At 39.1% G+C, this 25561-nt stretch overlaps 2 protein-coding genes across 3 annotated transcripts; one reads left to right on the forward strand and one right to left on the reverse strand.

Moving 5' to 3' along the window:
- On the forward strand, positions 1-10614 carry sh3pxd2ab (SH3 and PX domains 2Ab). 2 transcript variants are annotated; one of them, XM_079832595.1, is made up of 7 exons: positions 1-616; positions 3185-3289; positions 4872-4989; positions 5497-6032; positions 7297-7346; positions 7498-7617; positions 8282-10614. In XM_079832595.1, exons 1-7 carry the CDS (start codon positions 400-402, stop codon positions 9818-9820), a joined length of 2685 nt encoding a protein of 894 aa, XP_079688721.1. In that variant the 5' UTR covers positions 1-399; the 3' UTR covers positions 9821-10614. The 2 variants fall into 2 exon arrangements, with proteins under 2 accessions (XP_079688721.1, XP_079688722.1); XM_079832596.1 differs by having other exon boundaries at positions 468-616; positions 4875-4989.
- A 134-nt stretch (positions 10615-10748) lies between these two features.
- On the reverse strand, positions 10749-23833 carry neurl1ab (neuralized E3 ubiquitin protein ligase 1Ab). Its single transcript, XM_079832597.1, has 6 exons — positions 23635-23833; positions 20419-20627; positions 19748-20069; positions 12142-12768; positions 11788-11944; positions 10749-11687 (listed from the first exon to the last, which is right to left on the reverse strand). Exons 1-6 carry the CDS (start codon positions 23663-23665, stop codon positions 11621-11623), a joined length of 1413 nt encoding a protein of 470 aa, XP_079688723.1. The 5' UTR covers positions 23666-23833; the 3' UTR covers positions 10749-11620.
- Positions 23834-25561: the final 1728 nt, after the last annotated feature.

Here is a 25561-nt window from a genome sequence, read left to right on the forward strand (position 1 = left end):
TTTCACTCCTTTCGTCAGCTACCCCTTTTCCTTTTCTCTCTGTCTTTCTTTCTTTTCCCCCTTTGCTCCATTTCTTTATTCAGTCAGGCCTGTGTCCTGCTGCAGAAGGGATCTGAACCTCTTAGAGGAGATGCCAGAGCCCATATGAGTCTTGTCGTTGGTTGGACCCCTGGGCCCAGGGCCGGTAGGATGTGCTTCAGGTTGAACTGTGCTTGCTCAAAACCTTTTACCTTGGAACTTTAAGGCGGGATGAAACTAGTAGGATTTGTTGTACCTGAGCCTTTTTATTGTTGAGACATTAACTCTACATATCTGAGCCTCTTTGGGCCTGTGTTCTTGTTGATTCTTGGATGACCCTTGATCTGTTACCACGTGCTGGGGCTGTGTTGGTATTGGTGAATGGCGCGGCGCAGTTCAGGTGGACACGGGCGGGGAGGCAGCTGGCTCACGGCCTGTTTTTTTCCGTCATCCTCAGGGAGAGAGCGTGGAGAAGCCCTGGGTGCAGAGGAGTGTATGTGTGTGTATGTGGTGACGGCGGACTACCAGCGTCAAGAGAATACAGAAATCAGCCTGAAAGCAGGAGAGAGAGTGGAGGTGATTGAAAAGAGTGAGAGCGGTGAGCATCCATAACACACACATACACAACATATTCTCATACAGTAGGGTCCAAAGGTCCAAGACCACTAGTGAAAATGCTTGTATTACATAATGTAATGCAACATTTTTAATTACAACTAATATTGATAACATTACATTTTGAGTGAAAATGTGAATTGAAAAAAAGGACATGACTTCGTATTTGATTGGTCACTCTTTTGCTTTAATGAAAGCAGTACTCAAGCTGTGAACTCCACAAGTTTGTCTAGAATCAGATAATCTCGTTCTGCAGCATGATTTGAGATGATCCAGAGAGCATCTTGTTTATTTCCAGGGTTCAATTAGATTTTGAATCCCAAACTTTTGCCCCTCTCCAACCCAACCCTATCCCAAATGAACGTGCATCCATACTAACATAAACAGACTCAAAAAGGGGAAAAAAAGAATAGTTTTTTATTTCTGTGATTCGTCTTTCATGGCAGTTGTGCTTATTTTTCTCATGTTACGATATGATTTTACAATCTTTTTGGAAGCTAAATGAGAGAATAAGGATATATGCCTGCCACTAAATGACCTATTTCATTCCAAAAACATGCAAAAAAGCCTCAAAGGTACTCATTCATCATGTGTCACCTCCACAGAAAAACTAGTAAATTAGTTTGCCACTCTACAACTATTTGGATGTTGGAAAATTTGTATCACAACATGAGTTAGTGTTGAGATTTCTAAGTAAACATTGCTTGGTTTACATGTCTTATGAGAGTTTAAAACAACATTTGGATTTCATTTAGAGGAATGGAAAGTTTTCAGTCTACGATGGGTGTTTACGGCAAAATGCACATACACATGAAGTGTATGTGAAGAGTTGTGAAGAGAAGTGTGTGTGTGTGTGTGTGTGTGAGTGTGTGTGTTTTGAACAATTGTTCTTGAGTGAAGGTCTTTAGACCATCTTAATGGATCCTCCAGAATCTTTCCTCTGCAGAAAAAGTGTGTGTTCATATGCGTATGGGTGTTTGTTTGTGTGTAGATGTGTGAGTGTGTATCGCTGAACCCTTTATGTTAAAGTCATTATGTGCTTAATACACTATACTCTCTCTCTTCCACTGACTGTTCTTTTTTCCCGCCATGTCTGATTTTCTCTTTCTCATTAGTGACTTCTAATATCTGTTATAATTTCTCTCTTTCCTACATTTGTTTGAAATATTCAGATTCTGTCCTTCTTTATCACATGCACAGACAAACAGATGAAGGCATGTGCAGTATATAACAAAAAATGCAGACATCTGAAGTACTGAACATCTGAGTACTGAGTGATTCTGTCCATTTATATATTTATGTGTCTTACAATATATGATGCTTTGACAGAGAGATGCATGCTAGGTAAAGATCCTTAAGGTATTTTTACACAGCATAATAAACTGGATCTGGCAACCTAGTTTTTTTTTTTTTGCTCTAACAAGCGTTTCACACTGTGAGCCCTATAACTCAAGGCAGGTGTGTGCAACTAGTGACAGCGTTCTTGTAATAAGCATAAACAGTTTTATATATATATATATATATATATATATATATTTGTATTTTTAGACATTAGTGAAGTATATAGCAGTTATGTGTTAAAAATATGCATTGTTAAATATAATTTATGTAAAATAATATTTTTTTATTCTGCAAGGACGAATAAATTGATTGAAATTGACAGTAAAGACATTTATATTGTTACAAAAGATTTATATTTCAAATAAATGCTGTTCTTTTGAACTTTATATTCATCAAAGAATCCTGGAAAAAATGTATAACGGTTTCCACAGAAATATTAATCAGCGCAACTGTTTTCAGCATTGATCATAAGAAATATTTAATCAAATCAGCATAGTAAATTTATTTCTGAAGGATCAAGTGACACTGAAGACTTTAATATATTAAACTTGTTCTAAATTGTAGTAATATTTTACAACATTTCTGTTTTTACTGCATTTTTTAAATGAAATAAATGCAGCCTTGGTGAACATCTTTCAAAAAATATAACAAAATCTTACCAACTCCATACTTTTGAACGGTAGAGTAAAAAAAAAAAAAAAACATTAGTTTTATCTAAAGCTAACGTTAAGAAGGTAAAGTTCAGGTAAATGTTTCATAGTCCCTCCCAATAAAATATCATTTAAAGTATACGACTTGCACATCAAAAAAGATCATCATAGCTTTGCAGTGTAACATATCATAATAATAATAATGATACTATATGCATGCTAATTTAGGACGGGGGTGCAACGTTCTTGTTTATAAATAATGTAACAGGGGGTCTTTGCTTCACCTCTCAATCCACCAAGGGGTCCTTGTCCTGAAAATTGTTGCTATTACATTAATCACAGATGCATTTTGCCAAATCCTTTTTTCCCTAAAAATAATATTACATTGTTTTGTTTATGTTGATGTGCTCAGGACTATTAAGAGAGGATGTGACCCAATTCAAAAAGAACAGCTGGAATCAGTTACATCAGTGGTATGCGCTCACTGAATCTCTCTCTCTCTCTCTCTCTCTCTCTCTCTCTCTCTCTCTCTCTCTCTCTCTCTCTTTCTCTCTCATTAGGGTGGTGGTTTGTAAGAACAGCTGAAGAACAAGGCTGGGTTCCTGCAACATACCTTGTCTCTCTCACAGGACGCCGAGACAGCCACAGAGCTCCGAATGGAGAGAGTAAGGCAAAGATACACTGCTAAACTACATATTTATTCATCCATGCTGCTGCTAAACTGAATTAAGAACCGTTGAAGAAACAAGGCACATCTTTTTCAACAGATATCAGAGCTGCTGGCTTGTGTAAAACGCAAGCAGCTGCCAAATGTCCTGTTTTTCTTTGTCTTGCGCAACCCTTAACTCTTAACAGTTTCCATCAATTTGCTTCAAGAGATTTATTGGTGAAAACTGTTGGTGAATTCTGTTATGGACGCAAGTTCATGCCATGTCAGCACATAGAGTCTTGCTTGGATGAAAACCATTCAGTCATCAGATCATAGTCTAGGGACCCCCTCGCTCAACACACACACACACACACACACACACACACACACACACACACACATTTCTTGGAGCATTTAACAGCCTGGGAGTGGAAATTCCAGCGAAGATGTCAGATTTTCCATCTCTTGGTCCAGAAGGCTTTTGCTGTACAACTGGGTCCAACACACGCTGACCCATATTACAGAGGGAGAATATAACCAGTGGTGGAGAGATTCTGCAGTGTCTGCATGTTTTGATTGTTTTTTCCACTGCAAAACTAAAATAGCAAACAAACTAAATACACAAGCATTACATAAAGTGGCCCAAAGGAGTATTTTTTTCACTTAAAGCATACTTAAAGATTTATGAATGTTATTACATTAGACAACAGAATATCAAACCATATGTATTTTAAATAAATATACCACAAACAAACTTGTATCCACTTTTATCACTGAGTTGTTCAGTTTTAAATGATTAAATAGTAGACATACTGTTCGAAATTAAGGCAAAAGGCACATGTTCGTAGTTTATGTGATGAACTGACTTCATAAGACCACTGAGTTGTTGGACCTGTTAGTTAAAAGTAATTGCAAAACACTGTCACAACATAGCACATGTTCACTTAACACTAAACCTCTATAGAGACAGAGCGACACGCGTCATAATCTGAAAACCACGCCCACCGGGGGGGAAACAATCCAACGCTCCTTTGACTTTCTATTGCGTGAAGCGGCCTCCTTGTCATTTATAACTTATAACATATGTGACAAAGTGTACAGCAAACAAGCTAAACAAAACCCAGAAGTTTTTATAAGCTGTTGACCCAAAAAATGACCATTTAAGGACACAAAAGTGGATACAGGCAATTGAGACAGAGTGCGACATGTTATATTACACTGAGAACTACACCCACTTGAGGGGAACGTAATCAGCGACAGGAAATATAAACTGACATTTGGATATTTGACTTAACAGTGACAAAATGTAACCTAACCTTAACCCATTCTTAGGTAAATACACTGTAAGTGCACATACTATAAATTAGTGCAAGTGCAACCAAAACAAGGATCAAGAACACAGGCAAATGGGCACAGGGAGAACCAAACTAAAACACACTGAAACTAAACGCGACCAAAGCCTACACCTGACAGTATGAGTACACGTGTAAGACACCTACACACTTTATTCTACACTTTTTCATTGTATTCTGTTATTTATGTATGTATCCTATAGCAGGACTGTATACAATGTTCTCTTTTTCCTCTTTTGTTCGTAGCAGAGTGGTATATTACAGTTCAGTCCTTCAGCAGTTCGAGTCAGGATGAGCTGGGCTTTGAGAGTGGCGTCATTGTTGAAGTCATCCAGAGGAATCTGGAGGGCTGGTGGTTTATACGGTAAACTCTTCATCCACATGTTTATTACTTTCTTTAAGCTACTTTAATATACTTTGCTTTCTTTTGCTGTGATTTACTCAATATTTATTGGGTTTTTGCAGAAAAAGTAAATGTGATTATAAATTTGCTAGGTGAGAAGTCAGCAAAGTAAACAACTGAAAAACACTCACTTAATTGTCTGGTAATAGGATTTGTTTCCTAACTCTCTTTTTTGACATCCTTGCCTCTTTGATTCATACTATAGTCAAGGGAAGATTGGAAATATTGGGCAGTATTATATTAGGCAGGTTTGTTATGTGAATCAATGTTGAAAACGTAACATTTTTGTGGAAACGGTGACACATTTTTCAGGATTCTTTCATGAATAGAAAGTTCCATAGAACAGCATTTTTATCTATTTGAAATAAAAATCTTTTGTAACATTATAAATGTCTCTACTGTCACTTCTGAACCATTTAATATTTGCTGAATAGAAGGATTAATTAAATTCCATTATTCCCCTCTCAGTTATGGCGGTAAAGAGGGATGGGCCCCAGCTGCTTACCTGAGGAAAATGCAAGATGGTGCAATGGCCGATAACCAGGCAACAGAGACAAATAAACCAGCTGTGCATGGTCAGGTGGAAATCATTGGAAACCTTATGGAGATCAGCAACCTCCTGAACAAGAAACCCGCTAACGAACGGCACTCGCAGACTGACACATATACACTATACAACGGCGATGCAGAACAGACCGATGCTTACAGTAACAATACACACACCGACAGAAACAGCAGCAGCAGCATTAGCACAGCCGCTAACACAGGCAGTAGTAGCTCAGAGAGAGACTCTGATGATCAGGTCAGTCAGCACACAGACTCCAGTGTGCATCTGTCTGTCTCAGATAGCAGTGTGTCTGTGTCAGTGCAAGATGCTTGTGTATCTGCGTCTGTTTCTGAAGCAAACGTGTCTTCAACACCATCCACACTAAAGGCCAAAACTGTCCCTCCATCTCCTGCAATTGCTCGAGTCGCACCTCAGAGATTCCACAGTGTTGAGACCAGTGAGATTCTTTCTTTCATTCATTTTCATTTTTTCCCTTTCTTGTTATACACCGATCAGGCATAACATTATGACCCATAATGGCACCTGTTAGTGAGTGGGATATATTAGGCAGCAAGTGAACATTTTGTCCTCAAATTTGACGTGTTAGAATCAGGAAAAATGGGCAAGCGTAAGGATTTGAGTGAGTTTGACAAGGGTCAAATTGTGATGGCTAGACAACTGGGTCAGAACATCTCCAAAACTGCAGCTCTTGTGGGGTGTTCCCGGTCTGCAGTGGTCAGTATCTATCAAAAGTGGTCCAAGGAAGGAACAGTGGTGAACCAGCGACAGGGTCATGGGCGGCCAAGGCTCATTGATGCACATGGGGACCAAAGACTGGCTCATGTGGTCCGATCAAACAGACAAGCTACTGTAACTCAAATTGCTCAAGAAGTTAATGCTGGTTTTGATAGAAAGGAGTCAGAATACACAGTGCATAGCAGTTTGTTGCAGATGGGGCTGAATAGCCACAGACCAGTCAGGGTGCCCATGCTGACCCCTGTCCACCGGCAAAAGCACCAACAGTGGGAACATGAGCTTCAGAACTGGACCACAGAGCAATGGAAGAAGGTGGCCTGGTCTGATGAATCACGTTTTCTTTTACATCACGTGGATAGCCAGCTGGATGTGCGTTGCTTACCTGGGGAACACATGGCACCAGGCAAGCCGACGGAGGCAGCGTGATGCTTTGGGCAGTGTGTGGTCCTGCCATCCATGTGGATGTTACTTTGACACGTACCACCTAAGCATTGTTGAAGACCCTTTCATGGAAACGGTATTCCCTGGTAGCTGTGGCCTCTTTCAGCAGGATAATGCACCTGCCACAAAGCAAAAATGGTTCAGGAATGGTTTGAGGAGCACAAGTTTTTTCATGTGTTGACTTAGCCTCCAAATTCCCCAGATCTCAATCCAATAGAGCATCTGTGGGATGTGCTGAACAAACAAGTCTGATCCATGGAGGCCCCACCTCGCAACTTACAGGACTTAAAGGATCTGCTGCTAACATCTTGGTGCCAGATTCCACAGCACACCTTCAGGGGTCTAGTGGAGTCCCTGATGGGTCAGGGCTGTTTTGGCAGCAAAAATAAAAAGGTGGTCACAATGCTATGCCTGATCGGTGTATTTCTCTTTTTCTTTTTATTGTATATAATGTTGTTCTATTGTTTTATGTGTTAAATATAGTAAACACATTTCGTTTTTTATTTGTTTTCCCTTTAATCCAGGATCACCATCAAACAATCAAAAACCACCTCCGCGTCGAGAAAACAGCCTGGTCAGTGTCTCTCTCATTATCCTTTCTCTAGGTTTCTTTTCCTCTTTCTCTCCATTGCACACAACACACACACACACACACACACACACACAAATAGGTCATTTTGTGGTTTATAATATGCTGAACAGCATATTCTTCTCTTTACGTTCAGGGATTTCAGTTACCGCAGCCCCCGGATCCCCCTACTGTTGAAGCCGAGTATTACACCATTGCTGAGTTCCGGTCCTGCTTGACAGATGGGATCAGTTTCAGCGGAGGACAGAAAGCTGACGTACGACACTGTTCAGTAGCCTACATGGAATTATTTGTCAATTACAGTTTAGGGGTTTTGGAGAATAATACACTACCATTCAAAGATTTGAGGTCAGTACTTAAACATTTTTAAATAAAAAAATTAATTCTTGCATTCAGCAAGGATGCATTATTGATCAAAAGTGACAGCAAGACATTTATATTGTTACAAAATATATTTAAATACGGTGAATGCTGTTCTTTTGAACTTTTTATTCATTAAAGAATCCTAAAACAAATGTATCAGTCTCCATAAAAACATTAAGCAGCAAAAAAATATGATTCTGGAGCACAAAATCAGCATATTATAATGATTTCTGAAGGATCATGTGACACTGAAGACTGGAATAAGGATGCTGAAAATTAAAATGTTTGCCATTGACCACATTAAAATATATAAAACAATTATTTCACAATATCACAAAATAAATGCAGCCTTGGTAAACATAAGAAAAGTTTTTTCAAAAACATTAATAGAAAATCTTCCAGACCCCAAACTTTTCAATAGTAATGTAGATTTCTTTTCTTAAATTAAAAAGTAAAAAGTGTGACAATTGAGCCCAATGTTCCCTATTAGCTGCAAATAACACTAAATACTGTAAAAGTTTTTCTATAAAAGACCTAAAGGCTGTGTATGTTTACAGGTCATTGAGAAGAACTCTGGAGGCTGGTGGTATGTCCAGATTGGAGAGAAGGAGGGATGGGCCCCTTGTTCTTACATTGACAAACGCAAGAAGCCCACCTTGAACCGCCAAACCAGTACATTGACCCGGCCCAAGGTCCCACCTCCTGCTCCACCAATCAAAAAGCAGAACTCGCTTCCATGTGTTGAGTATGAGGTTGTGAGCCCAGCAAGTCCACGAGTGTATGAGGAACCAGAATATGATGTCCCAGCAGTGGGCCTTGAATTTGACCCAGAGCTGGAGTTTCTCAGAGGAGACGCACCGACAAAAGCCCCTCCTCCTCTGTGTCAGCGTACCGTTTCCTTTACATTGGGCCAGGGGGATGAAGAGGATGATGAGGGTGTGTATGCGAACGGTGGCTTCATATCTGTGCCACAGTGTAAGGACAGTCACTCTGACATATACTCGCCCTCTGCGGCCCATCGGGCATCTATGTGGGATCCACCGGAATATGACGCTCCTACAATCGAGCCCAGCATTGACACCAATATGATACTCTATGCACACTCAAAACAACCTAAACTCAAACAGCAGGCTGATGAGTCTAAATACAAACCATCCGTGCGTCCGAAACCCGCAAACCAAGACTGTAGTTCCCTCAGAAGTCCCCGAAACCTGGAGCAAACCGGCCAGATGCAATTCAGGACCTCCTGCACATCTGAAGAGTCAGAGAACGGCTCATCGGATGACTTCCAGATGAGATTCTCAGATCCGTCTTCCCTCCTGTACCGCACTACTGCAGCCTACCAACGAGAAGATCCATGCGAGCTCAGCTTTCCTGCGGGAGTGCAGGTGGAGGTGCTGGAGAAGAAGGAGAGCGGCTGGTGGTTCGTCCGCTGGGGGAACGAAGAGGGATGGGCACCCACTTACTATCTACAGCCAATCAAAAGCTCAGAAATAAGTGGTATAGAAGCCAAAACCACCGAGAAGGTTAATTCTGAGACGTCTTGGTGTGCGGCTCCTGAGTTGGAGATTTCAGTGCAGGTAGATGTTGGAAAGATGGGTAAATGTGTAAGTTTGGAGAAGAACGAGCAGCGTGTGAACCAAAGCCTGAAGGGCGGACACAGATCGAACCAGCAGAACTGCAGGGTTGGCGTGAAGCAGCTTGCCGTCAGACCTCAGAACGTCCTTAAGGACAACACTAATACGCACACAACTCCCACAGGCTGGAGGAACGACATGCTGCCTAATCATGCCACACTCCATAGCTACAATGACCAAACTTCCTCTTCCTGTGCAGGCAATACCGAGAGCATGAGGCGCAAGGTACCGGTGTCAATGGTTAAGCCTAAACCTCATCTGATCCACAACAACCTGCGCGAGGAGTACGTTTCTATTGCCGATTACCACGGCGACGCAGAGACCATGAGCTTCCCCGCAGGTACGAGGCTGGAGGTCCTGGAGAGAAACCCAAATGGATGGTGGTACTGCCGTGTGCTCGACACGGCTAAAACACGTAAGGGATGGGTGCCCTCCAACTTCCTGGAGAGGAGGAGCTAGTGTTCTTTTGATTCTGCCATCAGAAACCAAAAAGGATGCTAGAATAAATTAAATCCCATTACCAAACAGCATTTATTTGAAACATTCTATCTTAACCGTGACTCAAATCAAAACATGTTCTCTTTTCATACGAGACATGGCCATCTCTGTTCACAAAATCAAAGGGAACACAGAGCAAGTCACAACTGTTGATCGACACCTTGTTTATATGCTGTATACTCCCGCTTCTGCTGGATGATGTGATGTTATTGTCACTGAACAGGCTTTTAGTTATTGCTCTTAGCTGGTCTGAATGTGCTGCAGTAGGTTTCTTTTAAAATGTGTCTATTCGTTTTTTTTTACTAAATAATTATATCAAGCTCTGTTTACAGACTAGATGCACTTTCAAAATAAATGTTTATCTATCTATCTGTCTATCTATCTGTCTATCTATCTGTCTATCTATCTATCTATCTATCTATCTATCTATCTATCTATCTATCTATCTATCTATCTATCTATCTATCTATCTATCTATCTATCTATCTATCTATCTATCTATCTATCTATCTATCTATCTATCTATCTATCTATCTATCTATCTATCTATCTATCTATCTATCTATCTATCTATCTATCTATCTATCTATCTATGTCTGTCTGTCTGTCTGTCTGTCTGTCTGTGTCTGTCTGTCTGTCTGTAAATGTCTCTTTGTTTGTGTAAACATGGTGCTATTCCAAATAAATTACTTCATTTTGAAATAATGTATAATGTCTTATAATAAATGTCCAAGTGCTGTTTTGCATCTTAATCACAATCGCTTGATGGTCTCTGTGTGTTTGTTTCTGTGCATTAATATATAAATAATAATTCAGCCATCAATTACTGCATTTTTCACAAAGAAACATGCACATTAAAAATGCTTAATAAATCATTATAAAAACCTTTAAAAAAAACTAAGTTAATCTTTAATTATATTTATATATTCACAGTAACAATAACAGCAAGCTCTGTTGTTGGATATCATAACAGTAATAGTTTTATTCCACAATGAACATAGTTAAAAGTTATTGGCACTTACAATATTGTAAATGTCTACTTTGGTATGTAAAAAAACATTTCTAGTTTTTCAGTTAAATTTTTTGCAGACACAAAATAAATAATTAGCAACAGATTAAATCTGAAATGCAGTTCATAGATTCTGATTATGGATTGATTTAAAGTATACAAGTCAGAGAAATATTTATTTCCTGATAAATGTGAGTAGTTGGTGGGGGGAACAAACATTGAAAAACGTGAAGTTCAGTAAGATGTTACTGGACATTATCAAACTGAAAATCAGAATTAGTCTCATAGTAGCTTGATTTTCCATTGTGCACATCTATCCGTAAATCAATAGAGATTTTTTAGAATCTGGAATTATATTAATGTCATGTATTAATGTTATGCCATTGGCATATGTACAGTCACTTCTGGATTTTCTCTGCATTTTTGTTCAGGCATTTAGTAGATTAAGCAGCCATTTAGTGCCTCTTCCTTGTTGAGCTCAAACAATCAGCCATTTATATGGACATCCTTTTCGAACAGGACAATGTCCAGTGAGGGGCCTCTTCAGAACCATCCAGGTACTGGGATCCTGTTTGTTGCCAGGTTACAAGCTGCGGTAAATTTTGATGATGTCTCTGATTGGGCTACGACACATGGGGCAAGACGGGTTTGACATCTCCATTAGCTTCCCACCACACACAGAACACACGCACATGTGTCCGCATGCGTACAGCACTGAGTCCACTGCCCTCTCACAGCAAATCAAACACTCCTCACCGGTAATCGCATAGCATGATGGGGTACTTGGAGATTCTGAGGACAGTGAACTGAATGTTGTCCCTGGTGACCACAGCAACCACATAGAAAACAACAATGAGAAATACATTGAGGAATTTGGTAAATCAACAAAAGAATAACAGAATGAGAGACAGGAACACACCTGCAGAACTGCTGAGGGCTCTGTGGGCGAAGCTGAAAGCTGTCAGTAAAACCCCTGACTTCTGTGCTGTGTCTCTGATTGGCTGAGGGGTGACTGGCATCACTAAAGATGGACCTCGGTGTTTCTGAACAGGACCCAGTGTAACCACAGGAAGTGCCTACAAAAAAAAAATATATATATATAATAATAATTATATATATATATAAAAAATGTAACCAATATTAAATATTAAAAAAGTCAAAAAAGCCATTTATTATATATAAATTATATTATATATCAAAAATCAATTATAAAGTTCAAGGGAAGAAACAAAGAAAGATCTTCACATTATGTCAGAGCAATATTTTTTTTTACCCAGTATGCTGATTTGCTTGATGTGTGACTGTAAATCGAAGATCATCCACAGAGGAGTGGAATTATCCACACACATCTCTCTACAGGCTCTCCCTCCATTATGACTCACAAGCACCTCCCCTTCTGCAGTTGCCCGGAAACCGATGATATCCCCGCCCACAAGCGGTGAAGTCAGGCAGCTAAAAGCCCAGAATTCCTTGCGGTCCAGCAGGTCGTCTGGATTGACCGGCAGGTGCTTTGGGTTAATATGGGCTGGGTTACAGGATGTGAATCCGTAAGACAAAAATCCATTCAGGGCAGATGACCTCAACGAGACCTTTAGGAACACACACTCTCCACAGTGTAACGGGCGATGCGTGAACACAAGAGCGCAATCCTCACGTCTGTTATAATAATGCACTGCTATGTGTTCAGTCAGCAGACGCAGACTGTTGCCATGGACACAGTGAAAATGCAAGTCATCGTTGAGCTGACGTGACAGCACTGAGTTAAGGGCGTTTGGAGAGCTTGAGAAAGATGGCAGACCATCCTGGAGGTCAGGCTCAGAGCAGTTGCTTGACAGATGCCAGTCATCCACCCCTTCCGTCAAAGCAGGACAGAGATATTCAGCTGGCACCATCTTGCTGTCTGTGAAACAAACACACACTGCATTTAAAATCAGAATCATGCTATTATTTTTCGAAGTGATTGCACTTATAAGGGACATTTGCCAATAAGCAAACCCTGGAAAGAAAACCCTAGCAAACATATTCTCATCTCCCCTATTTATTACATTTACACTACAGTTCAAAATGTAACATTATTTACGAAAGAACTTGACATTTTTATTCAGCAAGAATTCATAAAATTGACCAAAAGTGACTTTTACATTGCTACAAAAATTATTTCTTGAATCCTGCAAAAGAAGGTATCATGGTTTCCACCCAAATATTGAGCAGCACAACTGTTTCCAACATTAAAAATAATAAAAAACGAGCACCCACAACACCCTAGCACTGTGGCAGTGAGTTTTGCATGGGTAAGCACCCTTCATTTTTTCTTCATATAATGTAACTCTAACGCTCATGTAGCCTGCAATCAGCAACATCAGTATAATTGTACTAGGTGGTTTTTCATTTTGACCTCAGTCAGTAAGAACTTTGCCACTGGCCATCCACGGTGGACAGCCGCTGATGAGAACACCAGAGCTTCAGTTAAGGAAATTACTGGTCTGCTATAACTTTCACTGCAGCCGCATCAGCAGAAACGTCCTCAGACGCTGGTAGATATTCCTCTCTGGGTTGTTTTTAGTTTCTGGGTTTGACGTCGCTGCCGTCCAACTGAACTGCCTTCAGCTGACGCTGACTAGTCTGAACAGGAATTATTGAGACATGGAAGCTTCAGTGACACTGGGGTCTTGAAAACGAAGATCAAAAGGAACGAGGCACGTGCATTGGTTCTTTTTCAATATTTAAATGATTTCTGTCATACTGTTAATTAAAGATTAAAATACTCTATCCCTGCACAAGATGAAATGTATTTGCAGGTAATATGTGATGGCCTACAGTGCAAGGGAACTTCCATCTAGAGTTGAAACACTTTGACAAAACGCCAGATGTGGTGTAATCTACATTAGCAAGAACAGGAGGTGATTTTAGTCGCAGCATCTGGCCATCTGACAACAAACACATTTTAGAAGCGGCAGAGGTAACATGAGAGAGCACAGTGTGTGCGGATTGCTTGAGGATTGTTCATCTATAAACTATTATGTCTATTTATACAGAGGCAAAGTGCAACTGAAAATAAGTTTGAATACACATAGTGGATAGATTGCTAGTTGGATAACAGAAGCAAAATATGATGACGTTTGTGTGTGTGTGTGTTTGCATGTGTCTAGTAGGTTTTTAAAGCTGAGATCGGGTTATATAATGAAGGTTAAAATAGTCTAGCTGTCCCAAGGGTTAACTGATGTTACACCAGTACTGACCCCTGATATCAACACACACACGCGCAGTCACACACACACACACACACGTCTGGTTCACTATCTTTGTGGGGATTTTCCATAGGCGTAATGGTTTTTTATACCGTACATACTGTACATTCTATCCCCCTACACTGCCCCTGCCCCTAAACCTACCCATCAGAGGAGACATTCTGCAATTTTACATTTAGTATGTTTATGAATCCATTTACATTGTGGGGACCGCTGGCTGGTCTTTGAATATGCAAATGGGCTTAATATGAATCTTTCATTCCATAGACATAGGTTTTTAAAGTGTACAAACTGTATATTCTATTCCCAAACTCTAAACCTAGCTATCTTTGTGGGGACATTTTGTCCACATTACGTAGGGTATACCTGAACCACACACACACGCTCTCTCTCTCTCTCTCTCTCTCTCTCTCTCTCTCTCTCTCTCTCTCTCTCTCTCTCTCTCTCTCTCTCTCTCTCTCTCTCTCTCTCTCTCTCTCTCTCTCTCTCTCTCTCTCTCTCTCTCTCTCTCTCTCTCTCTCTCTCTTACACACACACACACACACACACACACACTCCATGCTTGCCATGACCCACCCACTTCCCACTGCTAAGACATACTGCTATCTGACTCTGTGGAAACATTGACTATTTTTACTCAAATGTAAGCGAGAGAGAGCGAGAGAGAGAGAGAGAGAGAGAGAGAGAGAGAGAGAGAGAGAGAGAGAGAGAGAGAGAGAGAGAGAGAGAGAGAGAGAGAGAGAGAGAGAGAGAGAAATAGTTTTCAGGTCAAAAAAGTTACTTTCATTGTACAAAAACAGAGTAGTAGTCCAGGCAAAGTAGCGTTTTTTACGACAGACTAATTGTAAAATATTTTTTGCAGCATTTCTATAAAGTGTCCAGAACAACATACTAAAAGTCCTAAGAAATCCTAGTTGAGGAAATATGTTAAATTCTCATCAATCCGAGATGTGTGCCAATAAGGTCAGACAACAATACACCCCAATGGGGCTATTTTTTTCCTTTACTCCTATCAAAACGAAACTTTACACAATGAAAGTACCCATGAAAAGTACATTTATTTGTTTTACAAGTTTTTTTTTTTAAATGAATTTTACTGTGCAAATGAGCTATACACTAATCGAATATGCCCAAAAAAAATTCCTTTACTCCTACCACAATAAAACTGTACATAGTAAAAGTATACATGAAAAGTAACTTTTTTTTGTATTACAAGTTTCTTTTAAAGGAATTTGAATATGCACATGAGCTCCACACTTATTGAATATGTCCTAATTTGCATAGTAGGCAGAACTGCATAGTAGGCCCAATCTTCATCCAATCATCCTACTGCCAATGGGTGATTAGTTTTAGACAGGCCTCTAACCTGAAAACTGCCTGGCTTGGTAGTACCTGCCAGGGGTATAACCCCCGCCGGTATAGTCTTCAGGGTCACGGAGTCACACAAGCTGCCCCACCACGACAAGGTAGCAAACAACAGGGGAGGGTTTTTTTCTGTGTTTTTTAGTTTATTTAATTTATTTTTAAAGATTTTTTTTAATCCAGCCTGGATCCTCAACTCCTTCTCTGTGGCTCTTGGTTCTGGCACCCCCCCTATATCAGTTTCTGATTTGTTCTGTGTATAGTTCTTCCCCTCTGGGTCATATTCATCTGATAAATCAGGCAACTGTGAGTTTGTGCAGCTAGTACCACGACATTCTCCGCAAATGTTAGTGCTAGGGAGAGTCCATGTTTTTTGCATTTGCATCTCTTTGTGCTGCAGTCTTTCTTGCAACTACAGCGGACTACATCTAGTATTTCTGGTGGTGCCGCAGGTTGATCAATCATTATTGGCATAAATCTCCCAACCAAAACATGCCACCCCCATTCTTTTAGGTCCATACGTTCACTTCCCCCTTTCCACTCCATCATTTGGTAAAAGACCCGAAGACTATGGAACTTTGCAGCTGTTGACGTCGGAGGGAGAGTTTGAGGTTCCACTGGAGATGAGTTCCGAGTTCCTTTATCACAGAATCGCCTGTATCTCAGCATATCCAGTGATCATCTTTTTCACCCCCATACAGTGATACTAGAGCTTTTTCACCTGCTGCAATGATGATGCCTTTTCCCATATTTTCCAGTGACTGGCTGAACACCTTGGCTTGTTCGAGAAAGCTAGTGTCATTCGTTACTTTTTTGGCTTCTTGGCCATAAGTCAATTAGACATAGTGTTGAGCTCATTTGCATATTTAAAATAGATTTTTCCAAGAAACTTGTAAAACAAAAATTTTACTTTTAATGTATAATTTCACTGTGTGAGGTTTGATTGTGATAGGAGTAAAGGAAAAAAATAAGACAATTAGGGTGTTTTTTGGGGCATATTCGATTAGTATATTGCTAATTTGCATATTCAAAATCATTTTCAAAGAAACTTCTAATACAAAATGTTTTACTTTTGATGTAGACTTTCATTGTGTAAAGTTTTATTGTGGTAGAAGTAAAGGAAAAAATTAAGCCTATGTGGGTATATAATTTGCGTAGCCTTTATTCGATTAGTGTATAGCCCATTTGCATATTCAAATTAATTTTTAAAGAAACTTGTAATACAAAATTTTGTTACTTTACATGGATACTTTCATTGTATAAAGTCTTATTTTGATAGGAGTAAAGGGAAAAAAAATTGCCCCATTGGGGTGTATTGTTGTCTGTCCTTACTGGCACACATCTTGGATTGATGAGTATTTATCATATTTATCATATACCTCACCTAGGATTTATTTTCTGGACACCTTATAGAAATGATCTATGCTGAAAAAAATATTTTACAATTAGTTCTATTTATGGCTCCAAAATAAGTTACTTTGCCTGGACTATAGGGGAGTGACTAACTAAAAGTAGAAATGCTACTAAATTAAGTAAAAAAATTTTGTATTGTGACAGTAGATCATCTCTTTTCAAAACAACATAGCTTCTCCAGTAACAAGCTACTTTCCAAGAAGTAACACAACGTTACATTTATATTTTTTGTGCACACAGGTTTATACAGCGAAAACGGAGAAAACTGAAGTACTAATCGAATGTGTATTAGTTTATTAGTATTAAAATACATCAATCAGACATAACATTATGACCACTGAGAGGTGAAGTGAATAACACGGATTATCTCTTCATCACGGCACCTGTTAGTGAGTGGGATATATTAGGCAGCAAGTGAACATTTTGGTCCTCAAAGTTGACGTGTTAGAAACAGGAAAAATGGGCAAACGTAAGGATTTGAGCGAGTTTGACAAGGGCCAAATTGTGATGGCTAGACGACTGAGTCAGAGCATCTCCAAAACTGCAGCTCTTGTGGGGTGTTCCCGATCTGCAGTGGTCAGTATCTATCAAAAGTGGTCCAGGAACAGTGGTGAACTGGTGACAGGGTCATGGGCGGCCAAGGCTCATTGATGCACGCGGGGAGTGAAGGCTGGGCCGTGTGGTCCGATCAAACAGACCAGCTACTGTAGCTCAAATTGCTCAGAATACACAGTGCATCACAGTTTGTTGCGTATGGGGCTGAATAGCCGCAGACCAGTCAGGGTGCCCATGCTGACCCCTGTTCACCGCCAAAACTGCCAACGGGTGGCCTTGTCTGATGAATCACCTTTTCTTTTACATGACGTGGATGGCCGGGTGCGCGTGCGTCGCTTACCGGGGAGTTTGAGGTGTTGACTTGGCCTCCAAATTCCCTAGATCTCAATCCAATAGAGCATCTGTGGGATGTGCTGAACAAACAAGTCTGATCCATGGATGCCCCACCTCCCAAATTACAGGACTTAAAGGATCTGCTGCTAACATCTTGGTGCCAGATACAACAGCACACCTTCAGGGGTCTAGTGGAGTCCGTGCCTCGACGGGTCAGGGCTTTTTTGTCAGCAAAAGGGGGACTAACACAATATTAGGATATATAATGTTATGCCTGATTGGTGTATATTACAATAGAAAAGTTTATTTTACATTGTAATAATATTTCACAACATTACTGTCATATACTGTAAATAAATTCAGCCTTGGTGAGAATTAAATAATAAAATCTTACTGACCCCAAACTTTTGTACGGTAGAGTAAATTAACCCTTTTTTATGTCACCTTTTGGTAGTGATACACAAAATAATATAATATTTAATAAAACAATAATATTTAGTGGTGGTATTTAGCATAAACAAATCTCTTAAAAATACATAAATCAACTTCTATTACAACTAAAAGATAAACTACTTTTTAGGTGAAGAAAACTTTTGAATATAGGGGTTCCAGGTAGGGGTGATTCAGGTAATTTTTTTGGTTAGGGCTGTCTGACTGGAAGAGATTGGGTACGGGGAGCGGGAGAGCTTCATTTCGATAGGAGTGGGGATTAATTATACAAAGTGTTTTTATTGGAAAAGCATAAGGGTATAAGCAGTTGCTGATAGCACGCCACGTTACTACAGGCAACGGCTAACGCGTAACAGACAGTGCAAGATACGTGCCTAATACAGAGGGGCCCAATGGCCATTGGTGCAGTCACCACCTCTACAGGGGCACGTCTCTCTGGATCCGTTATCTGTTTGTCTGAGTTAAAAGTCTCAGGAGGCTGTGAGACGGGTCCAGGGGGCACCACAAACCTGCTCTATCTCTTCCACCTCAGATAGGGGATCCCCGAATTTAGATTAAAAAATTTAAAATTAATTTAAAAAAGAAAGAAAATCAATAATATATACATATATATATATATATATATATATATATATATATATATATATATATATATATATATATATATATATATATATATATATATATATATATATATTTTTTTTTTTTTTTTTTTTTATATATATAAAAATTTTATTCTCTCATTAATATTTTAATTCCATTTCTCTGTAAAGCACTTTGAATTGCAACTGTGTATTGAAATGTGCAATATAAATAAACTTTGCCTTGCCTTGCCTTGCCTGAATAATAATACCAAACAACAACAACAACTGTATTCTAAATCTGTATGCATTTACAAATTCATTAACAAGTAAATAAAGTTTAAGGCATAATTCTTCTCATGGTCACAACTATTTAATTGGCTTAATTAAACCTGACTTTGTTTCCACAGAATCTCAATAAAACAGAATTATGAATGGAATAACTTTGAGTTTTACTGATTTTGTTCAACACAATTTGTTTTTTCTCACTTTGCCAGCCTTCTGGAATTCCCCAGCATACGTTTTTCATGCTAGGCAACATTCCAATCTCTCCCATCTTTTTTCCATTGGGCAGTTTTTGTAATTAGAATAAGAGTGTATACATCTAGGATTCTATTTTTAAATGTTGTGAATTTAAATTGTTTAAATGTGCTCGGCACAGCGAAAACAAACTGGCCTCTGTGAACTTTACAACTCATCAAGCGATCAGCACGTGCTCAGTGAAGCGCAGCTCAGATACTGGCCCACATTACACGCCGACCTGCAGCTTAGCAATTCCACTTGGAGCAAACTCTGAATGGCACATCATCTTATCTGCGTAGAGAGTTATTTCACAGAGATGTCAGACAAACTAGCTTCAGGCAGTTTGATGACATCTTGGTTTAGAACTTGACGGGACATTATAAATTTGTGAACTTGAAGAGGAATGTGAACTCACCAAGTAGCTGTACTCCACGTGTCAGCCCGTAAATGTCAATGATTGCCCATACCGGCTCTTCAGCAGGGACACCGCTGAAGAAGAAGATCGGAGAGCCGCCGTTAACCCGGTAAAACACCCGCCCTGTGTTATCCAACCAGAAGGACAGAATGATTCCTTCTTCACATTGTTCCTCGGGAAGTGCTCGGGCCCAAAATCCCCTCTCGCTGACCAGATCTGGGCAGGCGAACCGCGGCAGCCACGCTGAACTTAAGTCAGACGGGTCCACCGTACTGAAACCCACTCGCAGGGCACCACTCCAACATCCCTGTCTCTTTGTGATCTAAAAGAAGAGACCAAAAGTCAGAGAAACTGATGGAGTTAGCTAAAACGAAAAATTTTTGTGTGTGTTAGTTATTGTCTGATATGTGTGGTTCTATAAAAAGAGACCAGACGACGCATTTATCAGAAACAAATTCTTGTTTTTTTTTTCATTCCAAAAAAAACCTCATTCACCAGAACAAGATAACGGCACAACCTCACATGTTAACATTTCTAGCATTCTCTTTCTGTTTTCCCTTTGTCTGGAAAGTTTGAGATGGAGTGATATGAAAGAAAGAGGGATATGTGAGGGCTATTTTGGGACCACACAGGTTGGAATGTGGAAACGGGTGAGAGTTAGGTTACCATACCTTTAGTCGGACCTGTTCATAGATTCTGATTGGCCGGTTGGTGAAGGTGATGGCATTGCAGAAGCTGGAAATTCGGCGCACGCTGCGCTGTGTCTTGTCCATCACGATCTGAGAGCCTTTAGTGTTGGCATGGAAACAGAGCGGCAGGAGGGCTGGCAACTGTGGGCACATGCTCGCCTTCAAGGGGTGGCAGTGAAGTGTTCCGTCATCTGAGAGATGGACACACACAAAAAAAGAGTTATATTGCTTGCAAATATATAGCCTATATAGGCACTCACAACAGTGTAAATTCGGACTAGTAGCTACTGTTATTCTTTCTAAGAGCTTTGTGCTGTGTTTACAGAACAGAGGGAGAACAGTGGCTGCCATCTATGAATGAAAATCTTTATCAAGAACAGAGAGACAACAAAAGAGACACAGAGATAGAGATAAAGCAGGTTTCTGCCAATCAGGCTGCCAAAATGAGGTTATGTCTCTCTCCACAGTCCACACACACAAATACTTACACATTGGAGAGACATCTCAACTCAACATCCGACTACTTCATTCGTTGGCATTTGATTTTATGCCTTGCAAACTTTGATTTACTGAACATTGTAGTTATGAACTCAATGTTTAAACATTTTACCAGGGCTAAACTGAGCCATTTTCATATCAATGTAGAAGTAGCAAATGTGAATGTGCATTGATTCTCACAGATGAAACTGGCTTTTGATCAAACACTTGCTCCTTAACTCCCTTTCATATTTTCCCAGACCTCTCTGAAGCATTAAGTCAAGGACACGGTCTTGTTACGGAGACATTTTTCTCTTTAATTAACTGCTGTTGACATTTCACTGGGTGTGGGTCAACAACTGAATCTTTAGCTTTTAGTTGCACAAGCGAGAGACAGATTCTGCATACTTCTTTCACTTAATCTTTTTTTTTTTTATCTGTTTATTGAACTTTTACAATAATAACAGGATACAAGCAGGAGAATCATGAAAAAATAGCCCCCCCCCCCAAGTGCAATTAAAAAATTAAAAAAATAAAATAAAAAATAAACAAAAACACTCAATACATATTGTAATACGAAGAATGCCAAGCATAATGTCTCGAGTATAGAATATAAGCTGGTTTAGTCATGTCGGCCATTTATAAAGTATGTATACATCCACAAACAAAAACATACAGCTAAAGTATATACATATACATACTTATAATCAAATGCTTCTGAACAGATCCAAGCCACAATCATAATGACATCTTAATGCTTAGGTTTATACACCAGAAGTACAGACATATTCAGAAAAATAAATAATGAAGAGATCCCAGATCTCAGAAAATATACCAGTGTTGCCCTTTAACGTATACCTATTTTTTTTCCAAATGAATGAAGCTCATAACATCTCTCAGCCAATCATCAAAAGATGGAGGGAGTTTTTGTTTCCAAAGCAGGAGAATGCGGCGTCTAGCTAATAATGTTAAGAAAGCAAAAGTCTTTGCAGTATTTCGCGGCACACCAGTGACCTTTGAAGGAAGTCCAAAAAGTCCAACCAAAGGGCAAGGCTCAGTCTGTTTCTTTGTCACAACAGAAAAACAATTTAAGATCGATAGCCAAAAAGAAGTTATGGATGGACATAACCAGAACATATGTATTAAATATTTCACTTAAATGAAATATTTATATAAATAATATAATATTTCACTTAATCTGCATGAACTCTGTGTGGGCAAATGAGGATGTGTAGTTGCAGGTGTATGTGAGTGTATTTTTGTAGGTGTTAATGAGGGAATCATGAGACACAGTGTACACACACACACACACACACAGCCAAGTGGGACATAAATAGAAATAATATTCTGAGTCCGACCACAAACCCCTGAGTTCTGTCATTGACAAATACACGTAAACCAATAAATGTGTATTTGTTTTCATGGAGTGGATGGGTTAACTACATTATTTTTTACTGATCGAATGATATTTTCTATCCCGTTTGCAGTTTTATCTTTTAATTAAGGCAATATTTTGTGGGGACGGTTGGTTTGTCATTACAAAAACTGCCCCACACAACCAACGGTCTACCCAGCTAACAGGGAATGTTCTCCGAACTAACATTGTGGTTCTCTCAAAGTTGTGAACAAATGTTCATGCAGTAACATTAATTAAACATTTGTTCAAAGTTATGTGGTCTTTAATAATGTTAGCACACACACACAAAAGTATACATTGTTCATGGAATGTTTTTTTCCAACTGAAACATTTAGTTTGATGTTCGCCTAAAGTTTTTTAAATGTGACTATTCAGACTGTTCAGAGAACAAAAAAGTAACATTTTGTTTCCCAAAACGATGAAATTTAATATTTCCTTAACATTTTTAACATTCAAGTTCTTTTTATAGCTTAAATGGAACGTTAGCGAAACATTCATAGAACATATTTTTGTTAGTTGTGCAATCACTTATCACAGATTCCAATATCCCCAATTTTTCCTCTGGTTTAAAGAGATGTTAGGGATGTTCTCTTGATAATAATGTCATATCCCATTATATGAGTGGACTCTTTCTCTCAGTGCTGTAGGCAATAGATGGCCTAAGTGTCAGGTTGACTCAGTGTCAGCTTCGTTTAAGTGGCTATAAAATGGTTTATTATGCATACTTTTCTAATTTACAGCGAGAAAGAGCAAAATCTATACAATAGGCATATCTAAAACTATGTGCATCTGTGGGGAAAATAGGAACATAATCGTCCCTGTATTAAGTAGGCTATAAATTGCTCAAAAATAATGTAAATAATGTTTTATGATTATTATTGCAAAGATCAAAACGTATTCTTTCAAGGTTGGGGTAAGGTTTGGATTATAGTTTATCCGTAGTAGCCTAATTATAATGATAAAAAAAACAATGCTCCCTTAAAAGACAAACTGTTGATCTGTAGTATTGATCGCAGTACAAACAGTTATCCCAGACAGAAAATCAAACCATCTGAAATGCATTTATGTTGGAGATAATAAAGTCACTTGTTGTTTGATAAGAGCCTTTTGAGCAACTATGCTATGTTTAGAGCAAGTTGCAGTAAAGGTATTTACGAGCTCAGAAGAAAATGCAGACAAATTTCTATTTCTATATACATTTCTGAACAAATAATTCAGATAATTTATATTAATATATAATATTAGGTCACATAGGTTATTCGAAATCATAAAGAAATTATGATTTAGACGCATATTTCACTCACCTAAAGCGTAACGGGTAACCTGCCCACCCATTTCAGCGATGTTCACACACTAAAATCCTGAAAAAATGTCTTCAACAGCTTTGCATTTAAAAAAAAAAAAGTAAATAGCAATATGTGTCAGATACTCCGCTGGTGTGTGTTATTGTACAGCGGCTACACATGCAAACGTGCTCCCATTCAACTCGACCCTTCAGTGGATACTCATTAGCATAGGAGGCGGGGTTAGGGAGGTCTACTGGTCAAGGATTGGATTATGAAAATGAATTATTTTACGTGACTAGACGCTCTCGGAAAGTTACTAAGCAACGTCTGAATGACCCACTTATCGTAGGACCACTAGTATTTCAAAACATATAAGTAGGCTACATGTATGTATCCATATATGTATATATATCTATGATTCGCTCTTCTGACAGATATTTACATTTAGCCTTTGTGCGCTGCCAGGACGTTCAGGAACATTAAAATGACATTTGACATTTGAACATAAAATGACATTTAACGCTAGAGTAGCGTACTTTCACTCGCAGGATCCATAACTATTCCCGTTGTTTCAGTTAGACTGAAAATACGAGGTAACGTTAAGTGGAAATTGACATGACAACCCGTTTGACATACTGTAGACGTTTTGATATTGTAACATTATTTTCTTTTGTATATCCTCCATAACAGTGGACATGACCACTAGCATCCCTTATCCATCATTACAAAATAAAGGTAGGCTAAACATGTTTTAATAACACTTAACGTTAGGCATCTTTTGTGTACCAGTTAAGGTCTGACATTTGTCTTGATCAAATCAGCGTCACTTCAAATTCAGTATACTCGTATTATTTTGTGAGTGAGTGAGTATAGGCCTTACTGTTTACACATACCTGCAGACACCTTGTGTTACTGCAGCTGATATGGCAGCAAAGGTCAAAAAGAACAGAAAACACATTCATCATCACTCATTTTCTTGCCTATAAGCTCATCATGATTGCATGAACAAACAAGCAAAGCACACAAACCCACTTTGAATTCAGTTTTGGCAGCAGGAAAGATCACTTCACCCATCACTGCAATATTCACGACGCCTATCGATCAATATTCCTTCATTAGAAAAACACACTTACAAATGTGTAACACGTTATGTAATAATAAAGACGTCATACTAATGCTACAAAACTTTCTTCATTTCAATAGGGACTTCAGTAAGTGAGTCTGATGTTGATTCAGTAACCACTCTGAATGATTCAAGGACGGATACACAGACTGATGCTGAATTCGATACCGCATACTACTACTCTTACTATTTCTGTCATAGGATTATATGGTAACCGTGGTACGAGCCGTACGCGCTTCTGAATTTAGCATGATTCAAACTCGTCCTCGGAATTCATTAAAATAAGCGGCTAATATCGAGTCATTTGTTCGTCAAATGAACCACATTGGTCGCGCTGTATGTGTTTGATTCACTCAAAAACACCAGCTCACAGGAGCCGTTTGTTCGTGAAATTAGCTTCATTGGTCGGGCTGTGTTTGATTTACTCATAGCATCAACGATAATTTGTTTGTGAATCGGACTACATTGACCGCACTGTCACTGAATTCGGAACCACATGCTAGCATACAATTGTTAGCTAGCCTACTATTTCTGCCATCAAAATATATTGGAAACCAGTAAGTATTTTAGAACGTGCATGCCATGGTTTTTCACTGACAAAAAGAACCGCGTCATTTGTCAGTGATTCGGATTTCAGTGTTCCCGCTGCATGTTTCTGATTCAGTAAAAAGAACCGACTCAATAAGACTGACCAGACTGGCTCATTAGAATCATTCTACAGTGGTTCAAGCGCTGCAGGAACCACCGACAAACTAAAACGTCTTTTATTACACAGCCGTGGCAGTTATATATAAAAAAAACGAGGCAACAAAAAAGCACATT

The sequence above is a fragment of the Gobio gobio genome (genome assembly GCF_949357685.1).
Source record: "Gobio gobio genome assembly, chromosome: 13".
NCBI classification, from domain to species: domain Eukaryota; kingdom Metazoa; phylum Chordata; class Actinopteri; order Cypriniformes; family Gobionidae; genus Gobio; species Gobio gobio.